Raw genomic sequence first — 25,276 nt, forward strand, 5'->3', positions numbered from 1 at the left:
TACGAAACAGGGCATCTGGGCGGCTCAGTTGGTGAAGCGTCTGCCTTCGGCTTGGCCCTGCATTGGGCTCCCTGCTCCATGTGGAGTCTGCTTCTCCCTCATCCCTCCTCCCACTCATTGTCTCAATCTCTCTTTCTCTCTCTCAAATAAATAAAATCTTAAAAAAAAAAAAAAACTACAAAACATTGTTCAGTGAAATGAAAGAAGACATGAATAAATGGAAAGACTGGAAGACCTAATGTTAAGATACCAGAACTACCCAAAATGATCTACAGATTTAGTGCAAAATTCCAGTGATGTTTTTTATGAAAATAGAAAAACCCATCCTAAAATTCATCAGGAGTCTCAAGGAATCCCAAACAGCCAAAACAATCTTGAAAAAGAATGAAATTAGAGAACTGACTCTTCTGGATTTTTTTCTTTTTCTCACCTTTTTTTCCCCCCAAGATTTTATTTATTCATTTGACGGAGAGCAAGACAGCCAACGAGAAACGGAACACAAGCAGAGGGAGTGGGAGAGGGAGAAGCAGGCTTCCAGCGGAGGTGCCCGATGTGGGGCTCAATCCCAGAACACCGGGGTCACGCCCTGAGCCAAAAAGCAGGCACTTAACTACTGAGCCACCCAGGCATCCCTCTTTCTCACCTTTTTGCACTGGCTAGAACTTTTTTCTTTGATGCTGAGTATATGATGAGAGCATACAATTTCCTTGTCCTTAATATTGAGGAAACATTTTATTCTTTTTGCCTCATACTCAGTAGCGAAAGACTATCTAGGATATTCCCTGCCGTGTCATTGCTTTGGTTGCAAGGTCCCTAGCCAATCTGTTTGCTTATGTTTATTTTATATATAATTTCTAGGGTTTCTAGTTTTACCTAGTGGAAGGATAAGTGGCAGTATCTATTCCATCTTTGCCTGGAACTGGAATCGACTAAATTTTTTTTTTTAAGATTTTATTTATTTGAAAGTACAAGCGGAGAGAGGGGCAGAGGAAGTGGGAGAAGCAGACTCCCTGCTGAGCGGGGAGCCCGATGTGGGACTGCAGGATCACTACCTGAGCCAAAGGCAGGTGCTTTACCAACTGAGCCACCCAGGTGCCCCAGGAATCAACTTAATTTTTAAAGATGTTTTTGATTGACTTAGAATTCTATTTTAACAGGCCTTTTCCTCCTTCCCCTTCCTCTCCCCTCCTCCTCCTTTAGCACTTACAGATGTTATATCATTGCCTTCCTTCTGGCTCACACTATTTCAGACGGGAAATCTGCACTCTTACTTTTGTACTCCTGTATAGACTGCGTATTTTGTCCCCTCGCTTTTTAAATTTTCTTGAGTAGTTTTTAGCAATTCACTATGATATGCCTTGTTTTATTCAAGTTTATATTGTTTTTGGTTTGTTTAGCTTCTCGGAACTTTTTATCAAATTTGAAAAATATTTAGCCATTAATTTTCGGGGTTTTTTTCACTGTGAATTTCTTCACATTATAAATGTCGCATAATCGTGTGTCTGGTTTTTGTTCTTTTCCAAATATTCAGGGTTTTTGGTAGGCAGTTAAGTTACTTGTGGTTTGGCTTAGATTCTTTTGAAGACTGTTTTTAAGCTTTATTAGTACTGGTCTTTATTCTAGGGATAGTTGAGCTGTATGGAAATGGGTGATATTACCCTCTGGGATATCTGTGGAGTGCCCTAGTATTAGGCAATGTCCTTCCACTCTGCCTTGTGGAGTCTGAGTCCCTGCCATCGTGTGTGAGCTCTGGGAGTCATTGCTCAGGTTACATACAGTACTCTGGTAGTTCTTTGTCCAGCCTTATAGAATTTCACCCTGCATTCACACAACCTGGTATTTAGTGTACTGTGGGAGGCCCATATAGATTTCTAGAATTACTTTCCTCTGTGGCTTTCTCTACTCCAGTACTCTGCCCCAGCAACCCCAGTGCCCTCAGCCTCCCTGTGCTCTAACCTCTCTGTCTTTTCAGTTCATCACGTTGTCTATACTCTGCTGTGGCTCTCCTCCCTCCACCATCATCCTTCCTATAAAGGCAAACTGGTTGTAGGACTATTCTTTTTTTTTTTTTTTTTTTTTTTTTCCTTTTTTTTTTTTTTTTTTTTTTTTTTTACACTTATCTTTTTATTTTTTCTTAAGTAGTCTCCACACCAAGCATGGAGCCCAGTGCAGTGCCCAGACCTACAACCCTGAGATTAAGACCTGAGCCAAGATCAAGAGTTGGACTCCCAACCGATTGAGCCACCCAGGCGCCCCCTTATTTTGTTTTCTTTCTCGGTTTTTTCCTTTTCAATTTTCTCAGAGATCACAGTGCTGTACTATTGTCCAGTGTCTGCTAAGTGTTTTGTAAACCGTCTCCAGGTTTATAGTAGTTTACTACAGTTCTAAGAGTTTCTGTCAGGAAGACAAGTCTGGTATCTGTTACTCCATCATGGTCGGATGAAGAAGTCCCGTACCTTGTGTTTTACTTACTGTTGTGTTCTTTAAATAGCCAATAATAAATATTTCCTTTAAACTTCTCTTTCTAGCTTTACTGAAGCAGCAGTTGAGATTCCCAGTCCTCCTGAAACCCCAGCCAAGCTTCCCGAACCTGAAAATACCTTGCAGCCTGTGCTTTCTCTCATCCCAAGGGAAAAGAAGGCCCCACGTCCCCCAAAGAAGAAGTATCAGAAAGCAGGGCTGTATTCTGACGTTTACAAAACTACAGAGTAAGTAGTATTAACTATCAGCTGACATGCTTTAAAGACCTGCTATTCTTCCATGTTCAAAAAAACACTTTTGACGATCCAAAACCATGATACAGATGTAATGTACGCAAGTGTGAATCTCAGCACAAGGATCTCAGTGTCCGCTTTTCTCCTGACACTGCGCTGTGTTGTTCGGGGCTCATTATTTCCTCAGATCTTTTTCTGGGGTGGTTTTTGTTTTGATTTTTTATTTAAATTCTAGTTAGTTAACATATAGTATAATATTAGTTTCAGTATCTTCCCTCATCTGTATCTTCTCTCTGCCTTTCTAGATTATATATCTGTAGTTTGGATTGTAATGGTGCCTTTTTTCTTAATTAAAAATAAGAAAAATGGCACTATGTGTATATCTCTAATGATCTTGATGATTTTCTACATTCATTCCTCATTGATTGAATGCTTTCTGTGTTTCCAAACACTTTGTCAGATGAGTAAAATACACAGCGTCCCTCAAAAGGTCGTGAGGGTCTGAATTTTGGCAAGAAAGAGTGAAATTGAAAGAGGAAAGATTTGATTTTAGAGCTGTACCTTACTGAGTGTGGTTAAAGTGACCTCTGTGTGAACCACAGCACCTTGTTTTGCATTGAACAGGTTTTCTGTTGGGACACATGGGTGGGTCATTCGGTTAGGCGTCCGCCTTAGGCTCAGTCATGACCCCAGGGTCCTGGGATCAAGTCCCGCATCGGGCTCCCTGCTCAGCGGGGCGTCTGCTTCTCTCTCTGCCTGCTGCTCCCCCTGCTTGTGCGTTCTCTTTCTCTCTCTCTCTCTCTTTCTGACAAATTAATAAATTCTTAAAAAAAAAGATTTTCTATTGATTGCCACTGAAGTAGATGCCACATAAGCTCTTTGTACTCTATTCCTGCTTCTGATCGTTAAAATATTTTATTCACTAAGCTTATTGGTTTCAGCTCCCAGTAATAGGAAATACTCTCAAATATCCAAGACTTAAAGAAGATAGACATTCATTTTCCTTTAACGTAAAAAATGTTATGAAGTACACACTTCAAGGTTAATGTGGGAACTTCACAGTATCTTCAGGGATATAGAGTCCTTCCTTTCCGCTCTTCCATCTCAGCATTAAGCTTCCATTTCTATGGTTACCTGTTCCGGCAGAGCTGCTGAAGTTCAGCCATAGGTCTTCATTTTCGAAAGCAGAAAAGAAGAAAGGGAGTATAAAAAGCATGCACCTTCTTTGTATGGAAACAGTATGAAGTGAATGTGTCTTCCCATCCCCCACCCCCAAATTCATAATTCTAATCCCTAATCCCTGATGTGATGGTATTTGGAGGTAGGACTTTTGGGAAATAATTAGGTCATGAGGGGGTAGCCCTTGTGAATAGGATTAGTGGCCTTAGAAGAAACACAGAAAGATGATCTCTCTTCACTGTGTAAGGAATAGCAAGAAGGTGGCATTACAAGCCAGGAAGAGTGTTCTCACTGGAACTCAACCCCCATCTTGGACTTCCCAGCCTCCAGAAGAGTGAGAAATAAAAATTTGTTGTTTAAGCCACCTAGTAATATGTTACAGCACCCCAAACTGACTAAGAAAGGAAACTTACAAAACCTTATTTATAAACCCTGGCTAGAACATAATCATGGAACCATACTTCAGCCACAGGTCAGGCTGGGAAGTGATGGTTAGTATTTCAGATGATGCCTAAAAAAAAAATTAGCATTCTTTCACTATAAATGAGAAAATGGAAATATATTTTGGAAAGAGCTATTTCAGTTAAAATTTTAAGCAATGTTTTTGCTGAATAGAGAAAACAAATCTATTTCTCAGTTTTCTGCTAAAAATCTTTAAGTTCAAGTTTTGCTTCTGTTTTTACTAATGTACTTTTTCTGGATTAAATCTTTTAAAAAAGGAGATTGATAATAAAGTCAGACTGTGAGTTAAAAGATCAGTATCTTCAACCACATCAGGGTTTTAATATGTCTCTCGTCAGGGGAGGCCTGCCTCGGTGGCTTAGTCACTTAGCATCTGACTCTTGATTTTTGGCTCAGGTCATGATCTCAGAGTTGTGAGATTGAGCCCTGCATTGGGCTCCGAGCTGTGCGTGGAGTCTGCTTAAGATTCTCCCTCTCCCTCTGCCCTTCTCCCCCCACAAAATTTTAAAATAATAATAATAATAAATTAATTAAATGTCTCTGGTCAGACAGAAGTCTTTCATTCTGAGAATGGACTGAAATATCACCTAATTTATGTAAGAATGAGCTGCTCACCTCTTAGAATTGAGGAAAACAATGGAATATTTTGAAGAAATTGATCAGACTGGTACATGTATGCATTCTTCCAAACTGTGAAGCTAGTATACTTTTGCAGGCTGGTTGGTGGTTGTAGCAATTTGGGTTTTTTTCTTTGTTTTTTAATTAATGAACAATTATTTAGAGCAGTTTTAGGTTAACAGCAAAATTGATATAAAGTGCAGAGAGTTTGCATACACCCCGTGGCCCGCACAGCCCCTCCTACTTTCAACATCAATGTTAGATTTATTATAATCAATGAACCCACACTGTGACACATCATTATCCCCCAAAGTCCATAGTTGACATTAGAGTTCACTCTTGGTGTTGTACGTGGTATGGATTGTATGGGTTTTCATAAATGTAGAATGACATGTATCCACCATTGTAATATCACACAGAAAGGTTTCCCTGCCCCCAAAATCCTCCATGCTCTGTCAGTTTGTTTTTTGGACCACAGAATGGTACAAAGAAATGGCAGAATTACTCTTTTGTATATAAATCATCGTAGGTTTTAAAAAGTTATGAGGGGATATGATTTCACTCATACGTGGAATTTAAGAAATGGAAGAAAACAAACAAAGGAAAAAGAGATAAACCAGGAAACAGAGTCTTCACTCTAGAAAACACACAGTCGGTCCCCAGAGGCGGGGTGGGGGCGGCAGGGCAAACAGGTGATGGGAGAGGAAGGCGTGCACCTGTCGTGATGAGCGCTCGGTGGTGCATGGAAGTGTTGAGTCACAGCACTGCACATCTGAAGCTAATATCACACTGTGTGTTAACTGTGCTGGAAGTAAAATTTAAAAATTTAAAAAAATAAAGTGACGAGAGGGAGGAGTATGACTCAGTCAAACTTGGATCAAGATAAAACCAGTATGGGAGGTGACTTTGATGAGGAGATACTAGAACTTAAAGGGCGTTTAGGGAGCAAGACACCTTGTGGTTTTCCAGAAGAGGAATCACACCACAAAATACAGTGAGTGCAGTGTTAGGGTGTTGGAAAGGGTGGGCTCTTGAAAATGTTGTTAAAATTGAAAGGGATTAAGGATTGGATAGATGGTATGAATTAAAAGATAGGGCAAGAGTCAGTGATGATCCCAGTGTTTTGTTTTGTATTCCTAGTTGGATAATGATGTCATTAGCAAAAATACCAGAAACAAGTGTTATAGACAGTACTCCTTGGTTTAAGAAAACATCCATTATTAATGTCCCTTTATTTAGGTACCAAAGAATGTCTAGTAATACAGTCCACAGATTACTAACAGAGGTTAACCTGCTTATTAGTTTTCTGTGCCTGCTGTAGCAAGTTACTTAAATTGCTTGAAGCAACACAGATTTATTATCTTAGAGTTCCTGGAGTTAGAAGTTCAAACTGAGTCTCTCCAGGCTAAAATCAAAGTGTTGGCAAGGTTGTATTCCCTCTGGAGGCTCTAGAATAGAATCCTTTTCCTTGCCTTCCCAGCTTCAGGAGGCTACCCACATTTCTTGGATTGGGGCCCCTTCTGTCTTCAAAACCAGCAATGACAGATTGAGTCCTGCCATTTTATCACCTCAGCCTTGGTTCTCTTGTCACTGACTTTGCCCGTTTTATCTTCCTCTTGCATTTATAAGCACCCTTGTGAGTATATTGAGCTCACCCAGATAATCCAGAATAATCTCCCTATCTTTAAATCAACGGATAAGAAACCTTAATTCCTTCTGCATGTTCCAAGCTTTTGGGGATGATATTCTTGTACCTACTGTACCGCTCTAGGTTATGGGATTTAAAACAGGGAAGTGCGGTTAGCACTTCGTATTTTATATTTGTCTTTATTTCTTGAAATTATAAAAAGGTTGTGTTACTTTTGGAATTTAAATTTAATTTTATCTAAAAGGAATTTAAAAGAATATGTAATGTCAGATATTTATCAAGTGAATTGGAGATTGAACTTCAGACTTGAATACTCTTGGTGAGAGTATTTTGAGTATCAGTTTCTCTGAAAGCTATTGAACTATATACTTTGTATATAGATGGGAGTACTGAAGCAAATAATAAAAGTTTAAATGACTTGCTCAGGTCGCACAGATCATTTTTAGGTAAACCAGGTTGAAAATTCAGTTTTATCTGATTTTTATTTCAGTCACTAAGAAAATGAAAGTAACCCGAGTAAAGGTTTTCTTTTTTATCATTTTATCTTTGGGGCTCCTGAGTGGCTTAGTCAGTTAAGCATCTGCCTTTGGCTCAGGTCATGATCCCAGGGTCCTGGGATCAAGCCTCACATCGAACTCCCTGCTCAGCGGGGAGTCTGCTTCTCCCTCTGCCCCTCATCCTGCTGGTGCTCCCTCTCATTCTGTCTCTCAAATAAAAAAATAAATTATATCTTTATTGAGCTGTAATTGACATCCAACATTATGTTAATTTCAGGTATACAACATAATGATTTAATATTTGTATATATTGTAGAAATGATCACCACAGAAAGTCTACTTAACCTCTGTCGGCATACAAAGTTGTAAAATTTTTTCTTGCCATGAGAATTTTTTTTAACATTTATTTTTAAGTAATCTCTACACCCAGTGTAGGGCTCAAACTCACAATCCCAAGATCAAGAGTCACATGTTCTACTGACTGCGCCAGCCAGGTGCCTCGCCATGAGAACTTCTAAGATTTCTTTTCTTTTTTCTCTCCTCTCCTTTTCTTTGCTTTCCTTTTCTTTTCTATTCTATACTTTTAAAGATTTATTTATTTATTTTAGAGAGGGGGTGAGCGTGGGCAAATGGGGGAGAGGCGGAGGGAGAGAATCTCAAGCAGATTCTCCACTGAGTGCACAGCCCAACGTGGGGTTCAATTTCACAACCCTGCTCTCACGATCTGAGCCGAAATCAAGAGTCCAGTGCCCAACTGACTGAGCCATCCTGATGCCCCAAGATTTATTTTCTTAGCAACTTTCAAATATACAATATAGCATTATTAACTGTAGTTGCCATGCTGTACATTACATCCCCATAGCTTGTTAATTTATATAATAACTGGAAGCTTGTACCTTTTGACTCCCTTGACCCATTTCATCCAACCTGAGCTCCCGAAGCTGCCTGCTCCTGACACCACCAGTATGTTCTCTGTATCTGTGAGCTTGGTATTTTGTTTTTTGGGTTTGGTGGTTTTTGGTATTTGTTCTGTTTTGTTTTGTTTTTAGATACCACATATAAGTGAAATCATATGGTATTTCTTTCTCTGTTTGACTTCCTTCACTTAGCATGATGCCCTCAAAGTCCGTCCATGTTGTTGCAAATCGTAAGATTTCATTCATTTTTATGGCTGAAAAAATTTCATTTTCTTTATCCATTCATCCATCGACAGACATGTAGGTTGCTTTCATATATTATAAATAGTGCTGCAGTGAACATGGGGGTCCAGGTACCTTTTGCAGGTAATATTTTCATTTCCTTTGGATAAATACCCCAGAAGTGGGAGTGCAGGGTCATATGGTCATTACATCTTTAATTTTTTGAGGAATTTCCATGCTGTTTTCCACAGTGGCTGCAGCAGTTTGCATCCCCACCAACAGTGCACGAGGGTTCCCATTTCTCCACTCCTTCGCAGCATATATTATTTCTTGCATTTCTCGTCTTTTTGTAACAGCCATTCTAACGGGTGTGAGGTGCTTACTCATTGTGGTTTCAATTTGCTTTTCCCTGATGATGAGTGATGAGCATCTTTTCATGTGTCTGTTAGCCTTCTGTATGTCTTTGGGAAAATGTTCAGGTCAGATCTTCTGCCCATTTCTTTAATGGGATTGTTTTTTTACTCTCGAGTTGTATGAGTTCTTTATATATTTTGGATATTAACCTATTATCAGATAGATGATTTACAAATATTTTCTCTCATTCGGTGGATTGCTTCATTTTGTTGGTCGTTTCCTTTGCTGTACAGAAGAGCTTTAGTTTGACATAGTCCCACTTGTTCATTTTTCCTTTATTTGCCTTTGCTTTTGGTGTCAAATTCAAAAAATCATTGTGAACACTGATGTCGCAAGTAAAGTGTTAAAAACAAAAGTACCTTTGTGTTTTAATGTATTTTAATTAATTAATTAATATTGTGCTTAAATATATATGACAAGAAATTCACCATTTTCATAATTTTAAGTGCACCTTGTTGTGCAGCCGCCGCCACTGTCCATCTCTCCCAGACTGAATGTGTGCATTCTGGTCTCCGCCACTGTTGTCCAGGTGAAGTGGTACATGTAAAGTGACTGGCACGCGGGAGGTATGCGTTGTGTTCTGCGTCTCACTCTCTCCAAGAGTGTCTCCTATCCTCTTTCTTTTTCTGATCAGTTTTATTGAGATGTAGTTCACATACCATATAATTAACCTATTTTAAGTGTAAAATTAATAGTTTTTGGTATATTAAATTAATTTTTACCATGTAAGTATAAATACTTATATAACAAATTTTATCTGAATTTATGTATTTATATTATATTTATATTTTATTATTGAAGTTTCTTATTGTGGTAAAATAGCAGAATTTGCCATTTTTGCCATTTTTAAGTGTACAATTCAGTGTCATTAATTGCATTCACAATGTTGTGCCGTCTTTACCACCATCTATTTCCAACATTTTTCTTTCTTTTTTTCTTTAAAGATTTTATTTGTGAGAGAAAGAGAGCACGAGTTGGGAGAGGCAAAGGGAGAGGGAGAAGCAGGGAGCCAGATGTGGGGTTCAGTCCCAGGACCCCGGAATCATGACCTGAGCTGAAGGCAGACGCTTGACCGACTGAGCCACCCAGGCGTCCTCCAACATTTTTCATTCCCCCAAACAGAAACTCTAACCGTTAAGCAGTAGCTCCCCCACCTTAGCCTTTGATGGCTAACGTGCTTTCGGTTCTGTCAGTTTGCCTGTTGTAGCTGCCCCATGTAAGTGGAAGCATACAATACAACGTGGATTCTTGAATAGTGTATTCATTGTTCACGCACGTTGTAGCATGTGTCAGAACGTCCTTCCTTATATGTTTAGCTTTTTAAAGAACCACCAAACTTTTCCACAGTGGCTGTACCATTGACTGTGGATTGTGCAATTATTGACTTGAGATCTTCTGTTTGAACATATGTGTGTTTTACCTATAAATTTCCTTCTTACTATTGCTTTTACTGTATCAGGTAAGTTTTGGTTGTTTGTATTTTCATTCTCATTAATTTCAAGATATTTTCCAGGTTCCCTTTTGATTTCTTATTTGACCTATTGGTTGTTTAAGAATATGTTGTTTGAGGGCGCTTGGGTGGCTCAGCCATTAAGCATCTGCCTTTGACTCAGGTCTTGATCCCGGGGTTCTGGGATTGAGCCCCGGATCGGGCTCCCTGCTTGACGGGAAGCCTGCTTCTCCCTCTCCCACTCCCCTTGCTTGTGTTCTCTCTCTCGGTGTCTCTGTCTGTCAAATAAATAAATAAAATCTTTAAAATATATATGTGTGTGTGTGTGTGTGTGTGTGTGTGTGTGTGTGTGTGTGTGTGTTGTTTGATTTCCACACGCTTGTGGATTTTCCAGATTTCCTGATCAGAAAAAAAATATTCTGTATGGTTTCAGTCTTTAAATCTATTAAGACTTATTTTGTGGCCTAATATATAACCTGTCTTGGAGAACTTTCTGTGTGCATTTGAGAAAACTATGTAATCTACTGTTGTTCCGTGGAGTGTTTTCTGTATTTCTGTTATATCTAATTGGTTTGTAATGTTCAAATCCGTATTGATCTGCGTGGTGGTTCTAACCATTACTGAAATTGGTTGAAGTCTCCAGCTATTCCTGTACAGCTGTCTGTCTCTCCCTTCAATTCTATGAATACTTCCTTCATACATTTTGGGTCCTTTGATGTTTGCTGAGTATAATGATTATTGCTTCTAAGTGAACGGACTCTTGTCAATATTTAATGTCCTCCTGTGTCTCTTGTAACAGTCTTTGACTTCAAGTCTCTTTTGTCTGATACTATAGTCATTCTGCTCTCTCTTGGTTACTATTTACTTGGAATATCTTTTTTCCATCCTTTTCCTTTCAACCTGTTTGTGTCCTGATCTAAAGTGAGTCTCTTGGGGCGCCTGGGTGGCACAGCGGTTAAGCGTCTGCCTTCGGCTCAGGGCGTGATCCCGGCGTTATGGGATCGAGCCCCACATCAGGCTCCTCCGCTATGAGCCTGCTTCTTCCTCTCCCACTCCCCCTGCTTGTGTTCCCTCTCTCCCTGGCTGTCTCTATCTCTGTCGAATAAATAAATAAAATCTTTAAAAAAATAAAAATAAAAAATAAAGTGAGTCTCTTGGGGTTTCTGGGTGGCTCAGTTGGTTGAGCATCTGACTCTTGATTTCGGCTCAGGTCATGATCTCAGGGTCTTGAGACTGAGCCGCATGTCTGGGTCCTCTCTCTCCCTCTGCCCCTCTCCCTGCTCGCGCCTGCAAGTGCACTTTCTTTCTCTCTAAAATACATAAATAAAATCTTTAAAAAAATAAAGTGAGTCTCTTGTAGACAGTATATAGTTAAATCATGTTTTTTATCTATTTTGTTTCTCTCTGCCTTTTGTTTGGAGAGTTTAATTGACTTACATTTATAATAATTACCAATAAGGAAGGACTTAGACATGCCAGTTTGTTATTTCCCATATGTCTAACAGCTTTTTGACCCTCGTGTCCTCCATTACTGTCTTTTTTTGTGCTTAGTTGATCTTTTTGTAGTGACATGCTTTGATTCCCTTCAGTCCCTTTGGGTGTATTCTATAGCTATTTTCTCCGTGGTTACCATGGATATTACATATAACTTTCCGAAGATATAACTATGTAATTTGAATTGATACCAAGTTAATTTCAATTGTATATAAAAACCGTACTCCTATAAAACTCCATATCCCCCTTTTATGTTACTGATGTTATAAATTATTTTTTGTGAGCCCAGAAACATACATTTATAAGTACTTTTTATGCATTTGTCTTCTAAATCCGGTTTCCTATTCTCTTTTTTCTGTAGTCTCTCATCATGGTTAAAGTATAATAGGCTCTTCTTGCCTCTTTCTTTCCTAGAAGAAAATTAAAAAATCTCTTTTTTTAATAATAAATGATAACTTGTCAACAACCACATTCAGAAGTTACTTGTTTTTATAAAAGAAGCAAATAAGACATCATTAACAGAGATGATTAAAGAACTCTCCACATGTGATATGTCCTCTAAGGTGGAGTAGAGCCATCAGGCCATCACTGTGTATATTTTCGGGAATTATAAATCATTTGTTAAAGCTCAGTCTTCCACTTAGGAATGGAGATGGGTTAGGAGGGAGTCTACAATAACATTGACGTTCTGCTCTCTTTTATAGAAGCTTCGCTCTGTCCCATGTTCATAGCCGGGGGAAGTGTATTTGCAGCTGGCATTAACGCGGCAGCAGCTGTGTTGCTCTAGCCCCCTCTAGTGGTACTAAAGTGACTTCATTAACAATTGTTCTTTCTGACTTGACTGTTCCTTAACGTAGGCCTGACAGGCTTAACAGATAACAAGATTTAATGTACTTTAATAAATAACAAGATCTAAGATGCTTCAAAAAATTATATTCTGGGGGCACCTGGATCACTCAGTCAGTTAAGCGTCTGCCTTCGGCTCAGGTCATGATCCCGGAGTCCTGGGATCAAGCCCCACGTTGGGCTCCCTACTTGGCAGGGAGTCTGCTTCTCCCTCCCTCTCTGCCTCTCACCCTGCTTGTGGTCTCTCGCTCTCTCTCTCTCTCTCTCTCTCAAATACATAAAATCTTTAAAAAAAATTAATACCAAAAAAATTATATTCTGTACCTACTGTGGAATATTATTTATCCTTAAAAATGAAGGAAATTTGGAAACCTTCTATAAAATATATATATGCACACACCCCTGTGTATTAATATTCTATTACTGTGTAACAAAATTACCACCATCTTAACAGTTTAAAACATCACCTACTTAGTATCTCGCAGGTAATTTCCCCAGAATTTCAGGAGTCTGGGCACTTCAGCTCTGTGTCTCACAAGACTCGAATGAAGGTATCAGCTCTGTGATCTCACCCAAGGCTCAACATTCTCTTCCAAACTCGTATTAATTTTCTTGTAGTTGCAGAGCTCAGTGGTGGCTTTCTTCTTTAAGGGTAGCAGCAAAGAGAAAGAGAGTCTGCTGCTTCTGGTCTCTGAGCTCAGGGAAAAACTAAGCCTTTGTTGAGATACAATGCATATACCATACAGTTAACCCATTTAAAATAAACATTTCAGTAACTTTTGGTGTATTCCCAGAGTTGTACATTCATCACGACAGTCAATTTTAGAACGTTTTCATTATCCCAAAGAGAAACTCCACATACTTTAATGGTCTCCCCTAATTTCCTCATCTACTTCAGTCTACTTTCTGTCTCTGTACATGTGACTTTTCTGGACATTTCATATATGGAATCATATCATATGCAGGCCTTTGTGACTGATTTATTTCACTTAGCTTATTGTTTCCAAGATCATACATGCTGTAATATGTATCGTTTCCTTTTTTCTTCCAACTAGTGTTCCATTGTTGGATATACCACATACCCCCATTTCATTTATCTGTTTGTCAGTTGGTGGACATTTGGGTTGTGTGTACTTTTTTTTTTTTTTTAAGATTTTATTTATTTGACAGAGTGCGCGCACAAGCCGGGGGAGCAGCAGGCAGAGGGAGAGGGAGAAGCAGGCTCCCCACTGAGCAGGGAGCCCGATGTGGGGCTCAGTCCCAGGACCCTGAGGTCATGACCTCAGCCGAAGGCAGACTCTTAACCAACTGAGCAACCTAGCGCCCCATGAGTTATTTGTACTTTTTTGCTATCATGATTAATGCTGTTATGAACATTTTTATACATCTAAAATATAGTTTTTATAGTTTCATAATAACTGAGTATCTAGATATATCATAGTTTATCCAACCAGCCTGCCAGGAAAGGGGCATTTCAGTTGTTTGTAATGGTTCCTACTGCAGATAATGCCCAGGTGCACGTGGGTGGTTCAGTCGGTTAAATGTCTGCCTTCAGCTAAAGTCATGATCCCGAGGTCTTGGGTTCGAGTCCCACATCGGGCTCCCTGCTCAGTGAGGAGTCTGTGTCTCCCTCTGCTGCTACCTTCCCACCCCCCCCAACCCCCTACCCCCACTTGTGCTCTCTCTTGCTATTTCTCTCTCTCTCTCAAATAAATAAAATCTTTTTTAAAAGAGAGAGAGAAATCATACCCAGTGAATAACCTTGTCCCTATGTTGTTTGATATTTTGGAGATATATCCTCAGGGTAAGTTTGGAGAAGTAGAATTACTGAATTCAATGGTAAGTATATATATAATTTTGTAAATATTGCCTAATTATTCTTCTATTGCAGTTGTATCCTTTTGTAGTCTTTCTAGAAATATCTGAGAGTGGCTATTTTTCCACAGCCCTAATTATGTTGTCAAACTTGTAAATTTTTACCAATGTGATAGGTGTGAAATGTTATCCCCAGGGAGTTCTAATTTGCATTTTTCTTGTAAGTGAAATTGTTGAAGATCTTTTCATATATGTGCAAGTCATTTAATTATATTTTTCTGTGAATTGTCTGTGCTTTTATTCCCATTTTTCTCTCAGCTTCCTAGTCTTTTCTTTTTCCCCTGAGATTTTCAAAAGGCCCTTGTACATTAAGGAAATTTGCCTTTTGTGATATAAATTGCAAATATGTTTTGTCACTTTGTCATTTGTCTTTTGTGCTTATTGACCACATGTCTGTGGTTATCCCAGTAGCACATTGTGTTGAACACTGTAGCTTTGTGGTAAATTTAAAATCAGGAAATATGATGCCTCTAACTTTGTCTGTTCTGGTTTCTCCCAAGTTTGGCTAATTCTGGATCCCTTGATATTTTCAGATGAATTTCAGGATCGGTTTATTGATTTCTGCAAAAAAAGTCAGCTGGGCTCTTGAAAATATCTGTATATCAATTTAGGGGGCTTTACAATCCTGACGATATTAAGTATTCTTAACATGGGAAATTTTTCTAGCTATTTAATCATTTGAAATCTCTTTTAACAATGTTTTTAGTTTTCAGTGTACAAGTTCTGCACTTCTTCTGTTAGGCATATTCCTAAGCATTTTATTCTTTTGAAGCTTGTAAATGGAATTTTTAAAAAGATTTGATTTATTTATTTGAGAGAGAGAGAACACGAGCCAGGGGGAGGGGCAGAGGAGAGGGACAAGCAGATTCCCCACTGAGCAGGGAGCCCGATGCGGGGTTCAACCCCAGGACCCCGAGATCACGACCCAAGCCAAAGGCAGCGCTTATCCAACTGAGCCACCCCCAGGAGCCCCATAAATGGAATTTTTTCTTTCATTTTTGGATATTTATTGCTAGTGTATAGACATATAGTTGATTTTTGTATATTGATCTTGTATCCTACAATCTTGCAACCTTATTTAACTCAGTTATTAATCCTAATGGTATTTTAATGGATCCTGTCATTCATCTGTGGACTTTGCTTATAATGATTGTTTTTATCATGCAGAGTTTATAGTGCTTTGGGTTTTGATATTCTGTTTTTATCATGTTTTGGGATTTTTTAAAAGTTTTTATCGATTTATTTAAGTAAACTCTACACCCAACCAGGGGCCCAAACTCATGACCCAAAGATCAAGGGTCACATGCTCTTCTCTGACTGAGCCAGCCAGGCACCCTACGTTTCTGGATTTTTGAGCCATAATTAAATAAGCTTTCCCACACCCTGGTTTTAAAGGAATTAAGAAATTTAGCCTTGTTTTCTTCTAGTAATTTTTTTCTTCTCAAGTAGGCTCTATACCCAATGTGGGGCTCAAACTTCTGACCCAGAGATTGAGGGTCACATGCTCTACGGACTCAGCCTGCCAGGCACCCCACTTCTATTAATTGTTTGATAATGATTTTCACATCTAGTTCCCTGGTCTGTTTGCAGTTTATTCTAGTCTATAGTATTAGACTAGGCTATATAATCATTGGCTAAACTGAAGAAGAAAGTTAATATTTATTGAGTGTCCACTATGTGTTAGTTACTGTGCTAAGCATTTTACACATATTATCTTATTTAATCCATTCAGCTGTGCTTAATTAAAGTACTTAAATACCATTTGATTGTAAAATATGGTTGACTTGTCTGGAACATTTGATTCTTACTTGAATGTTTCCTCTAGATAAACGTATATTTTTGACATTACATACTTTATGAGATAAAACATTAGGACAGGTAAAGTTTACATAGTATCCTGAAAATGTGATCTTAGCTTTTTACTTTGCTTAAAAATGTGTCATGGTTCTCAGTGTTTTTAAGTTGTGAGGTAAAATTGTTTTAATAGGAGGGTTAGGGACAGATGGCATCACAAAGAAATAATGCTTTTATATCCTCCCCTCCGAGTATCCCATCCCCAGTACAAACACTGCCATGCTGTTGTGCATGAAAGAGGGGTTCATTCATGCCCCTGCTGTCTGTAGGTTTTGTTCAGAAGTATTTTAGCCAGGTCTGATTGTAATTTACCTTTAAATGGGTAATAGGATTTTCCTTTTACTAGGATTCTCAAAGTCTCCCTATCAATAGTTGTGCCATAAAATCATGTAAATTTACGTTAATCTAAACAAAATAAAATTAGTAAGATAAATCAGTTATAGAAAATAGTATTGGTTGGTAGAGGGTGTTGAGAGAAATGTTAGCATCGACAGCAAGGTTGTTTGCAGAATTAGTATTTTCAAAAGTTTAACTGCATTTGGTGTACAGAGTAGATTGTTTAGGTAGAAAGTGACTAGAGTCACATGATTCTTAAATTCAGTAAGGGAAGTGCATTAAGTTGTGATTTTAGAAGTAGTCTCAAATCCCAACTCTTTCACTCACTAGCTAGTTATACAAATCTGGGCATGTTACTGAACCTAGGTGCTCACTGTCCTCCTCTAAACAGTGGCACTGATGAAGAGGACCTATTTCATAGACCTGTGGTGGAGTGAATGGTTGATATATATGAAGTAAGTATTCAATAAATTTTTTAAATTTCTTACTCTGTTGTCACTAATTATGACCTCAGCTGAAATTAATTCCTCTAAGACTCCTACTTCCTCCTGCATATAGTAATAGGACCTCACCAGGATTGTTACTCCTCTGCTTAGATTTAAGATAGTTATTTCCTACATAAAAACATCCAAAAGACCCACCATGATCTAGTGTAACCTATTTTTTCTCATTTTATCTCCAGTTACACTCCTTAAAGATTTTTTATTTGAGAGTGAGTGCATGTGCAAGCAAGCATGCGAGAGCAGGGGGAGGGGACGAAGAGGAGGGAGAGGGAAAGAATCTAAAGCAGACTCCCCGCTGAGCATGGAGTGGGACATGGGACTCAATCCCACGACCTTGAGATCATGACCTCAGCTAAAACCAAGAGTCAGACGCTTAACCGACTGAACCACCCAAGGGCCCCTTGTTACACTCCTTCATCTATTCATTCCTCTTACCCACCACACCTGATCATTTTCCCCAGTTTCTCCATCACACTTGTCCTAGGTGTTTGCCCTGCATGGTAAAAACTACCTTCCTCCTTCCCATTTACTTTCCAAATCCCATTAATTCTTTCAAATCTTATTCAAAATCTGGAATGTTTTCTCATTAAATAAAAGTATCCTTAATTCTCCTCTAGTTGAAATTAATTTTACTTTTCTTTTTCTACTGGTAAAGCTTAGTAACACCTTATGAGGTATGAGTTAAATTGCACTCTGAGAGGTAATCTGGGCATGTTTGCTTCCATAAACTTCTTTAGGCCATGAGTTTGTCTGTCTTATAAATCTTATAGAACCTAATGGTTTTTAAAATATATTTTAAAAGAAAAGGAATAGAACCAACTGCCTGGATTCCTAAAATACAATACATAGGACTTAAAATCTTAGAAAAATTTTGAATTCTAAGAGTAGCACCTGCCGTCTTACTTGGCAACAAATATGTAAGGAAATTATTTCAGTTTATGCTTTTCCTATTCACCTAAGAAGTAGATTCCAAAATGCAGTAAATGCCAAGTTTTGTCTTGAAAGTTTGTACTGTGGGTGTGTGTTAAAAAACACCGTTTCTGTGGTCAGCTATTACTACAATTTGTATGCTCCCTTGACATTTACAGAGAGCTTTTATATACATTGTCATGTAAGTCAATTATATTATACTTAAGTGCATCTGTCATAGTCCTAAACTCTTAGAGATTCAAAGCACAACAATCTTTCAAATATGTTCTGTTATGTTTTCCACTAGAACAGTGTTTTAATTTAACTCCAGTACAGTTTTTCTTTACCTTTTCACCATGATTCTGGTCCTATCTTTCCTGTAGTTGTTTGGTGTTAAAGAAATTTAGTTAGGGGCGCCTGGGTGGCACGCGCTTAAGCGTCTGCCTTCGGCTCAGGGTGTGATCCTGGTGTTGTGGGATCGAGCCCCACATCAGGCTCCTCCGCTATGAGCCTGCTTCTTCCTCTCCCACTCCCCCTGCTTGTGTTCCCTCTCTCGCCTGGCTGTCTCTATCTCTGTCAAATAAATAAATAAAATCTTTTAAAAAAAAAAAAAAGAAATTTAGTTAAACACTAATCTAAATAAATTCTATTACCAGAGTAAATTAGATTATTGTAAAAAATTTAATATTTTCCCTACATCGTATATTTACTCTCTATTTTTATGTATAGTCTGTGATTACTTAATAGATGATCTCAAGATTGTACAGAAACACTATATACCCTTCATCAGTCGTCCAGTGTTGTTATTCTGCCACTTCTTTCTCTACTTCCCTCCCTGCCTCGCCTCTCCTCTCCTGTCCTCTCATGTTTCTGTCTCTCTCTCTCTCTCTCTCTCACATTTTTCCTGTCATTTGATGCAAAGAAGTTATAGACATTCTGACACATGACTCATAAATATTTCAGTACATATTTCCTAAGACCAAAGGACATTTTCTTATATAAACAGGATACAAATATTAAATTCAGGATCTTTACCATCACTACAATACTTTTACCTAACGTCCAGCTCATACTCAGTTTCCACTCATCGTGTCAGTAATGTCCTTTATAACAACCTTTTTAATAGATTCAGGATGCAGTGTGTGATCATGTTACATCTCATTGACATGTTTGCTTATTCTCCTTTAATTTGAAACAGTGCTTCAGCCTGTCTTTGTCTTTCATCATATTGACACTTCTGAAGAGTTCAGAAGAGTTGTTTCATAAAAGGTCCTTAAATTTGAGTTTTTCTACTGTTTCTTCATGAGTAGATTAAGTTTGTGCTTTTGTGGCAGGAGCAGCACAAATATGTGATGTTTTCTTCTTAGTGAATCGGGAAGCATAGGGTGTCACTGTGCCATTGATGATACCACTTTGGCCACTGTGCCAAAACACCCCCTGTGTTTTCTTCTAGGAACTTCATAGTTTCAGGTCTTACCTTTCAAGTCTGTGATCCTTTTTGAGTTGAGTTTTGTGTGTGGTGTATAGTAGGCGTTCAAATAACTAGCAACTTTCAGATACGCAGTACGGTATTATTACCTGTGGCCACCACACTGTGCATCGCATCCCCAGGAATTGCTTATTTTGTAACTGGAAGTTTGTTATCTTTTGACCACCTTCACGCATCTCACCCACCATGCAGCTCTGCCTCTGGCAACTACCAGTCTGTTCTTTCTATCTGTGAGTGTGGGGTTTTGTTGTTGTTGTTGAAGATTCCACATATGTGGTAGGTGGTCTGGCATTTGTCCTTCTCTGTCTCACTCATTTCACTTAGCATAATGCTTCAAGGTCCATCTGTGCTGTCACAAATGACAGGGCATCCTTGTTTGTTTGTTTGAGAGAGAATGCAAGGGAGGGACAGAGGGAAAGAGTCTTTTTCTTTCTAAGATTTATTTATTCAGAAAAAAAAAAAGATTTATTTATTTGAGAGGAGAGAGAGTCTTAAGCAGACTCCATGACCCTGAGATTACGACCCAAGCCGAAACCAAGAGTCGGTCGCTCAACTGACTGCACCACTCAGGCACCCAGGACGTCCTTCTTTTGTATAACAAAATAGTACTCTTGTGTGTATGTGTGTACATACACACACACATTTTCTTTATCCTTTCATCCATCAGTAGACGTTTATGGTGTTTCCATGTTTTGGCTGTTGTAGGTAATGCTGCAGTGAACAAGAGGGTGCAGATGTCTTTTCCTGTTCATGTTTCCATTTTCTCTAGATAAATACTCAGAGATGGAATCGCTGGGTCATATGATGGTTCTTTGAGGAACCTCCATGAAGTTCTTCATAGTGGATGTACCAGTTTACATCCCCACCAATAGTGCACAAGGGTTCACTTTTCTCCGCATTCCCCCAACACTTGTTATTTCTTGGTTTTTTGACAGTAGCCATTCTAGCAAGTGTGAGAGGATATCTCATTATGGTTTTGATTTGCATTTTTGTGATGATTCTTGATATTGAGCCCCCCTTTTCACATAGCCGTTGGCCATTTGTATGTCTTCTTTGACATACTCAGATACCGTGCCATTTTTTAATTGGATTGTTTGTTCTGTTGATATTTGGTTATATGAGTTCTTTATATATTTTGGATATTAACTTCATATGATTTACAAATACTTTCTCTCATTCTGTAGGTTGGCTTTTCATTTTGTTGGTGGTTTCCTTTGCTGTACAAAAGCTTTTTAGTTTAAGGTAGTCCCACTTGTTTATTTTTGCTTTTGTCACCTTTGTTTCTGTTGTCAAACTCAACATATCATCACCAACACTGACATCAGGGAACTTAACCGCCTGTCTTTTCTTCTAGGAAGTTCATAGTTTCAGGTCTTACCTTTCAAGTCTGTGATCCTTTTTGAGTTGAGTTTTGTGTGTGGTGTATAGTACGCATTCAGTTTGATTCTTTTGCATGTGGCTATCCACTTTCCTCACCATTTATTGAAGAGACTGCCAGTTCTCCTTTTATGTTCTTGGTTCCTTGGTCATAAATTAATTGAACATTTGTGCTTGTGTTTATTTCTGGGTTCGCTCTTCTGTTCATGTGTGTGTGTTATTATGCCAGTACCGTGCTATTTTGATTACTGCAGTTTCGTAGCATAGCTTGAAATCAGGAAGTGTGGTTCCTCCAGCTTTGTTGTTCTTTCTCAAGATTGCTTTGGCTGTTCAGAGTCTTTTTATGGTTCCATACAAACTTGAGGATTATTTGTTCTAGGTCCGTGAAAAATGTCGTTGGTACTTTTTTTTTTTAAAGTTTATTTAAGCAATCTCTACAACCAATGTGGGGCTCGAATTCACAACCCCAAGATCAAGAGTCGCAGGCCCTTGCGACTAAGCCAGCCAGGTGCCCCGTGTTGTTGGTATTTTGATAGGGGTTGCATTGAATCTGTAGAATGCAAGGCTAATATGGACATTTTAACATGTTAATTCTCCAGTGCATGAGCGCGGAATATCATTCCCTTTGTTTGTATCGTCTTCAGTGTCTCACAGTTTTCAGAGCATAGCTCTTTCACCTCCTTGGTTAAATTTATTCCTAGGTATTTTATTCTTTTTGGTGCAGTTGTGTATGGGATTATTTTCTTAATTTCTGTTTCTGCTACTTACTTATTTAATGTATAGAAACAACTGATTTCTGTGTATTGCTTTTTCTATCCTGCAACTTTACTGAAGTCTTTCATTGCTTCCAGTAATTTTTTGGTGGAATCTTTAGGGTTTTCTACGTGTCGTAGTATGCCATCTGCAAATATGGACAGTTAACTTCTTCCTTACCAATTTGGATGCCTTTCACCTTTTTCTTTCTTGTCTGGTGTTTTGGTTAGGACTTCTAGTATTATGTTGAATAAAACTGGAGAGAGTGGGCATCCTTGTCTTGTGCCTGATTTTCGAAGAATTAATTTATTCTTCTTCTGGTTCCTTGAGGTGTAAAGTTACATTGTTTGAGATCTTTCTTATTTCTTAATGTAGGCAGTTATCACTGTGAACTTCCCTCTTTTAACTGCTTTTGCTGTATTTCCTAGGTTTTGGTATTGTATTTCCATTTTCATTTGCCTCAAGATTTTTTTTCTTTTAATTTTTCTTTTGATTTCTTCATTGGCCCATTGGTTGTCCAGTAGCATGTTTTCTAATCTCCACATATTTGTGAATTTTCCAGTTTTCTTCCTGTAGTTGATTTCTACTTTACTAGCATTGTGGTTGGAAAATAACGCTTGATATGATTTCACTCTTCTTAAATTTATTAAGATTTGTTTTATGACCTCATATTTGATTTGTTTTGGATAATGTTCCATGTGTGCTTGAGAAGAATGTGTATTCTGTAGCTTTTGGATGGAATGTTCTGTATAAGTCTAAGTGTGTTTAATTAGAAGCCTACCCCTTGAAGCCACACCTATGAAGATAAGTTAATAGGCCTGTTTCATAGAGACTGGGCATTTCTGTCAGCTGCCTATGAGGTGCTGGATGAGGGGGCAGGTAGCTGGTTAAAAACTGTTCCTCTGTTTGTTACAGTCCCTTACTAAACTGCTAAATACAAGTGTTTGCCTGAGTTTTGTGAACCGCTCTTGCATATCAATCAGGTGTGAGGAGGAGGGTCATGGGAGCCCCTAGTTTTTAGCTGAATAGGGCAGAAGTTGTGAGTAAAATAGGGACCTAGTACTTTTTTTTTTTAATTTAATTTAATTAATTTATTTTTTATTTTTTTGAAGATTTTATTTATTTATTTGACAGAGAGACAGCCAGTGAGAGAGGGAACACAGCAGGGGGAGTGTGAGAGGAAGAAGCAGTCTCCTATCAGAGGAGCCTGATATGGGGCTCGATCCCAGAACGCCGGGATCACGCCCTGAGCCGAAGGCAGATGCTTAACGACTGCGCCACCCAGGCGCCCCGGGACCTAGTGCTTCTAATTGGCATCTGAAGTGGAGGTGGGGGCAGTCTGGTGGGACTGAGCCCTTAACCTGTGGGATCTGATGCTGTCTCCAGGTCGGCAGTGTCAAAATTAAGTTACATTGTAAGACACCCAGCTGGTGTCACAGAGGATTGCTTGGTGTGGGGTTTCCCCACACATTTGGTGACCAGAAGTGTCAGAAGTAGAGTGTTCTGTGTAAAAATAAAGGAGACACACAGGAAAGAATCTCACAATTGGAAAGAACTGGGTTTTTTCCTTTTCTTTTCGTTTATATTTTGTTTTGTTTTGTTTTCTACATAGGAAAGAAAAGACTGGGTTGTTTTCCTAAACAGGAATGTAAAACGCACTTTATATTATATATATGTATATGTATATAATATTCTGAATAATTTTCTAGCTAGGCCAACTGATTTTTTTTTTTTACAAAAATTTGATTGTTTTTCTGTAGGCTTATAATCTGTATTAACATTTATAGGGTGTTTTTCTAAACTTAAGACATTTAGAACAGTATACCAGTTAAAGAGTATTTCCTCCTAGTTTGCACAAGTATAGCCTATTAACTTGAGGGTTATAGAAAGAAAAGGTCTTTATCAGACATTCATTAGAGATACAATATTTTTACACTTTAAATCAATTTGTTCAGTCCTGGTGATTAATTCTTATTTTGCTGGTCTTGAGTTAAGCAGTCTGCTTCCATAAATTGATTTGTTTCTCAGATAAAAATGCCTTGGAAACTCTACTTCTGACCCTTTTTACAGTCTTAACAGGTGTCTGTTTGAGGTGATGCCTCCAGCTAATATTGAGGAGCCTGCAGCCATATTCGGTTCCCGATAGTATCATTGGTCAGAAATTACTGATGCAGCCCTGTACTGAAGCCTTTTTGATGTTTTCTTTTAGCTGTCTCAGTTTTTGCTTGTAGCTGAGGCTTTTGGCCAATTGTATGGAAAAATCAGGAACCACCTTTAGATGGTAAGAGTGGTGGCATTGGTTACCTCTTAAGTTACCAGTAATCTCATAATTAAAATGGACATAGAGTCCTCAGTATAGTCACTCATACAGATTGAATCAGAAGTTCCTCAAAGAATGAAGACATATCACGGACAATTCTCTAGAATCTTCCAACATAACCAGTAAAACCTATGCCATGATTGTCACCATATGACAGGGGTTTCCAAATCTAGAAGAGAAAGAAAGAAAAATCTTTCTTGATAAAAGGATAAAGTTTTGACAGTTATTTCAGTCCCTTATAGGAACAACAATATGCTTTTCTCCAAACCTAGAAATTCCCAATAGATAAAACATAATTCACATTAATAAAATACAACTTACCTTTTGTTAACCTAGGAACTTGAACTTCTTTTTGATTTTCAGGTTCTCTTCACGTTATTCGTTTGCCAAACAGGACAGATTTTAGGATACTGATATGTTCATTAAGGTCTGGATTCTGCCAGAAATCCCCTTATCCTCCCTTTGACGAGGTGCTGGAGCAAGCCCTTGGTGTGACTCAGCAGCTGTCCGGGAAACTTAGAAGAAGGCATCTTAGTGGTTTCATTATTTGGGGCTTGGGGCCACGATGAGAGATGACAAGATTTGAAAATAATGTAATAAATGAAGTCAAGTAAATGAAGTCAAGACATGGTTACAGACAATATTTAAGATAAACATAGTAACTATTCACAGTCATTATTAGGAATGCTCACTTTTTCTATTTTTTTCTTATATATTTGTATACTTTTTTTCCCATTTGATGGTGGATTGGCCTGTTTGAATTTGATATCTCTGCATTGCATTCAAATGATAAATTATTAAAACTAGTAAACTACCAAAGAGAGAGAAAGCTGGCCACAAATACTGAATGGGTTGCATTTATAAATAGAACATTATGGAAGGCAAATTACTTTCTTATGATAAGAAAAGCACTAGGGTTTCATTTACACATATATACATAGAAATAGTAGTCTCATTCTGCAGCTTCGGCCATTGGTCAGAAGTAAATAGCTATCACAGAAACTTACTGTTCAGCTTACTCTATGTTGTGGCAGTTCTGTATCTGAAATGGTTACTTTCATTCCTACAGATTTTCTCCTGAGTGGTTTGAACTATTAGTGACACACACACAGTGAATACCATGGAAAATGGCTAGGAGTGTTGAGAGTCTCCAAGACAATCTGACAGAGAGAGCCACATTCTCTCTCCGTTGACCCCTCTGCACAGCTCACATGGAACAAAGTATTGGAAAATGAGAGAGAGACTCCCATCCTGTTAACACCAACAAGGAAATCAGTGGTCATGCCTAAAATTAGAACCAGAATCAGACTTGGCCAAGAACGTAGGAAAAGGATTTCTCACATGATTGTCCTGTTCGTAGCGGAGCCACGGATCTTGGACATCAGCATTGCAGAATCAG

At 38.5% G+C, this 25,276-nt stretch overlaps 1 protein-coding gene across 4 annotated transcripts in view; it reads left to right on the forward strand.

Moving 5' to 3' along the window:
* The window catches only part of ASH1L (ASH1 like histone lysine methyltransferase), a 176,245-nt gene that overhangs the window by 92,654 nt on the left and 58,315 nt on the right, over positions 1-25,276 (forward strand). For all 4 annotated transcript variants that reach the window (XM_034667483.1, XM_034667485.1, XM_034667484.1 and 1 more), the window contains one exon: positions 2,529-2,708. In XM_034667483.1, the coding sequence (XP_034523374.1) occupies positions 2,529-2,708 (180 nt within the window). The remainder of the gene's footprint in view (positions 1-2,528; positions 2,709-25,276) is intronic.

This window comes from Ailuropoda melanoleuca, chromosome 8 (genome assembly GCF_002007445.2).
Source record: "Ailuropoda melanoleuca isolate Jingjing chromosome 8, ASM200744v2, whole genome shotgun sequence".
NCBI lineage: Eukaryota > Metazoa > Chordata > Mammalia > Carnivora > Ursidae > Ailuropoda > Ailuropoda melanoleuca.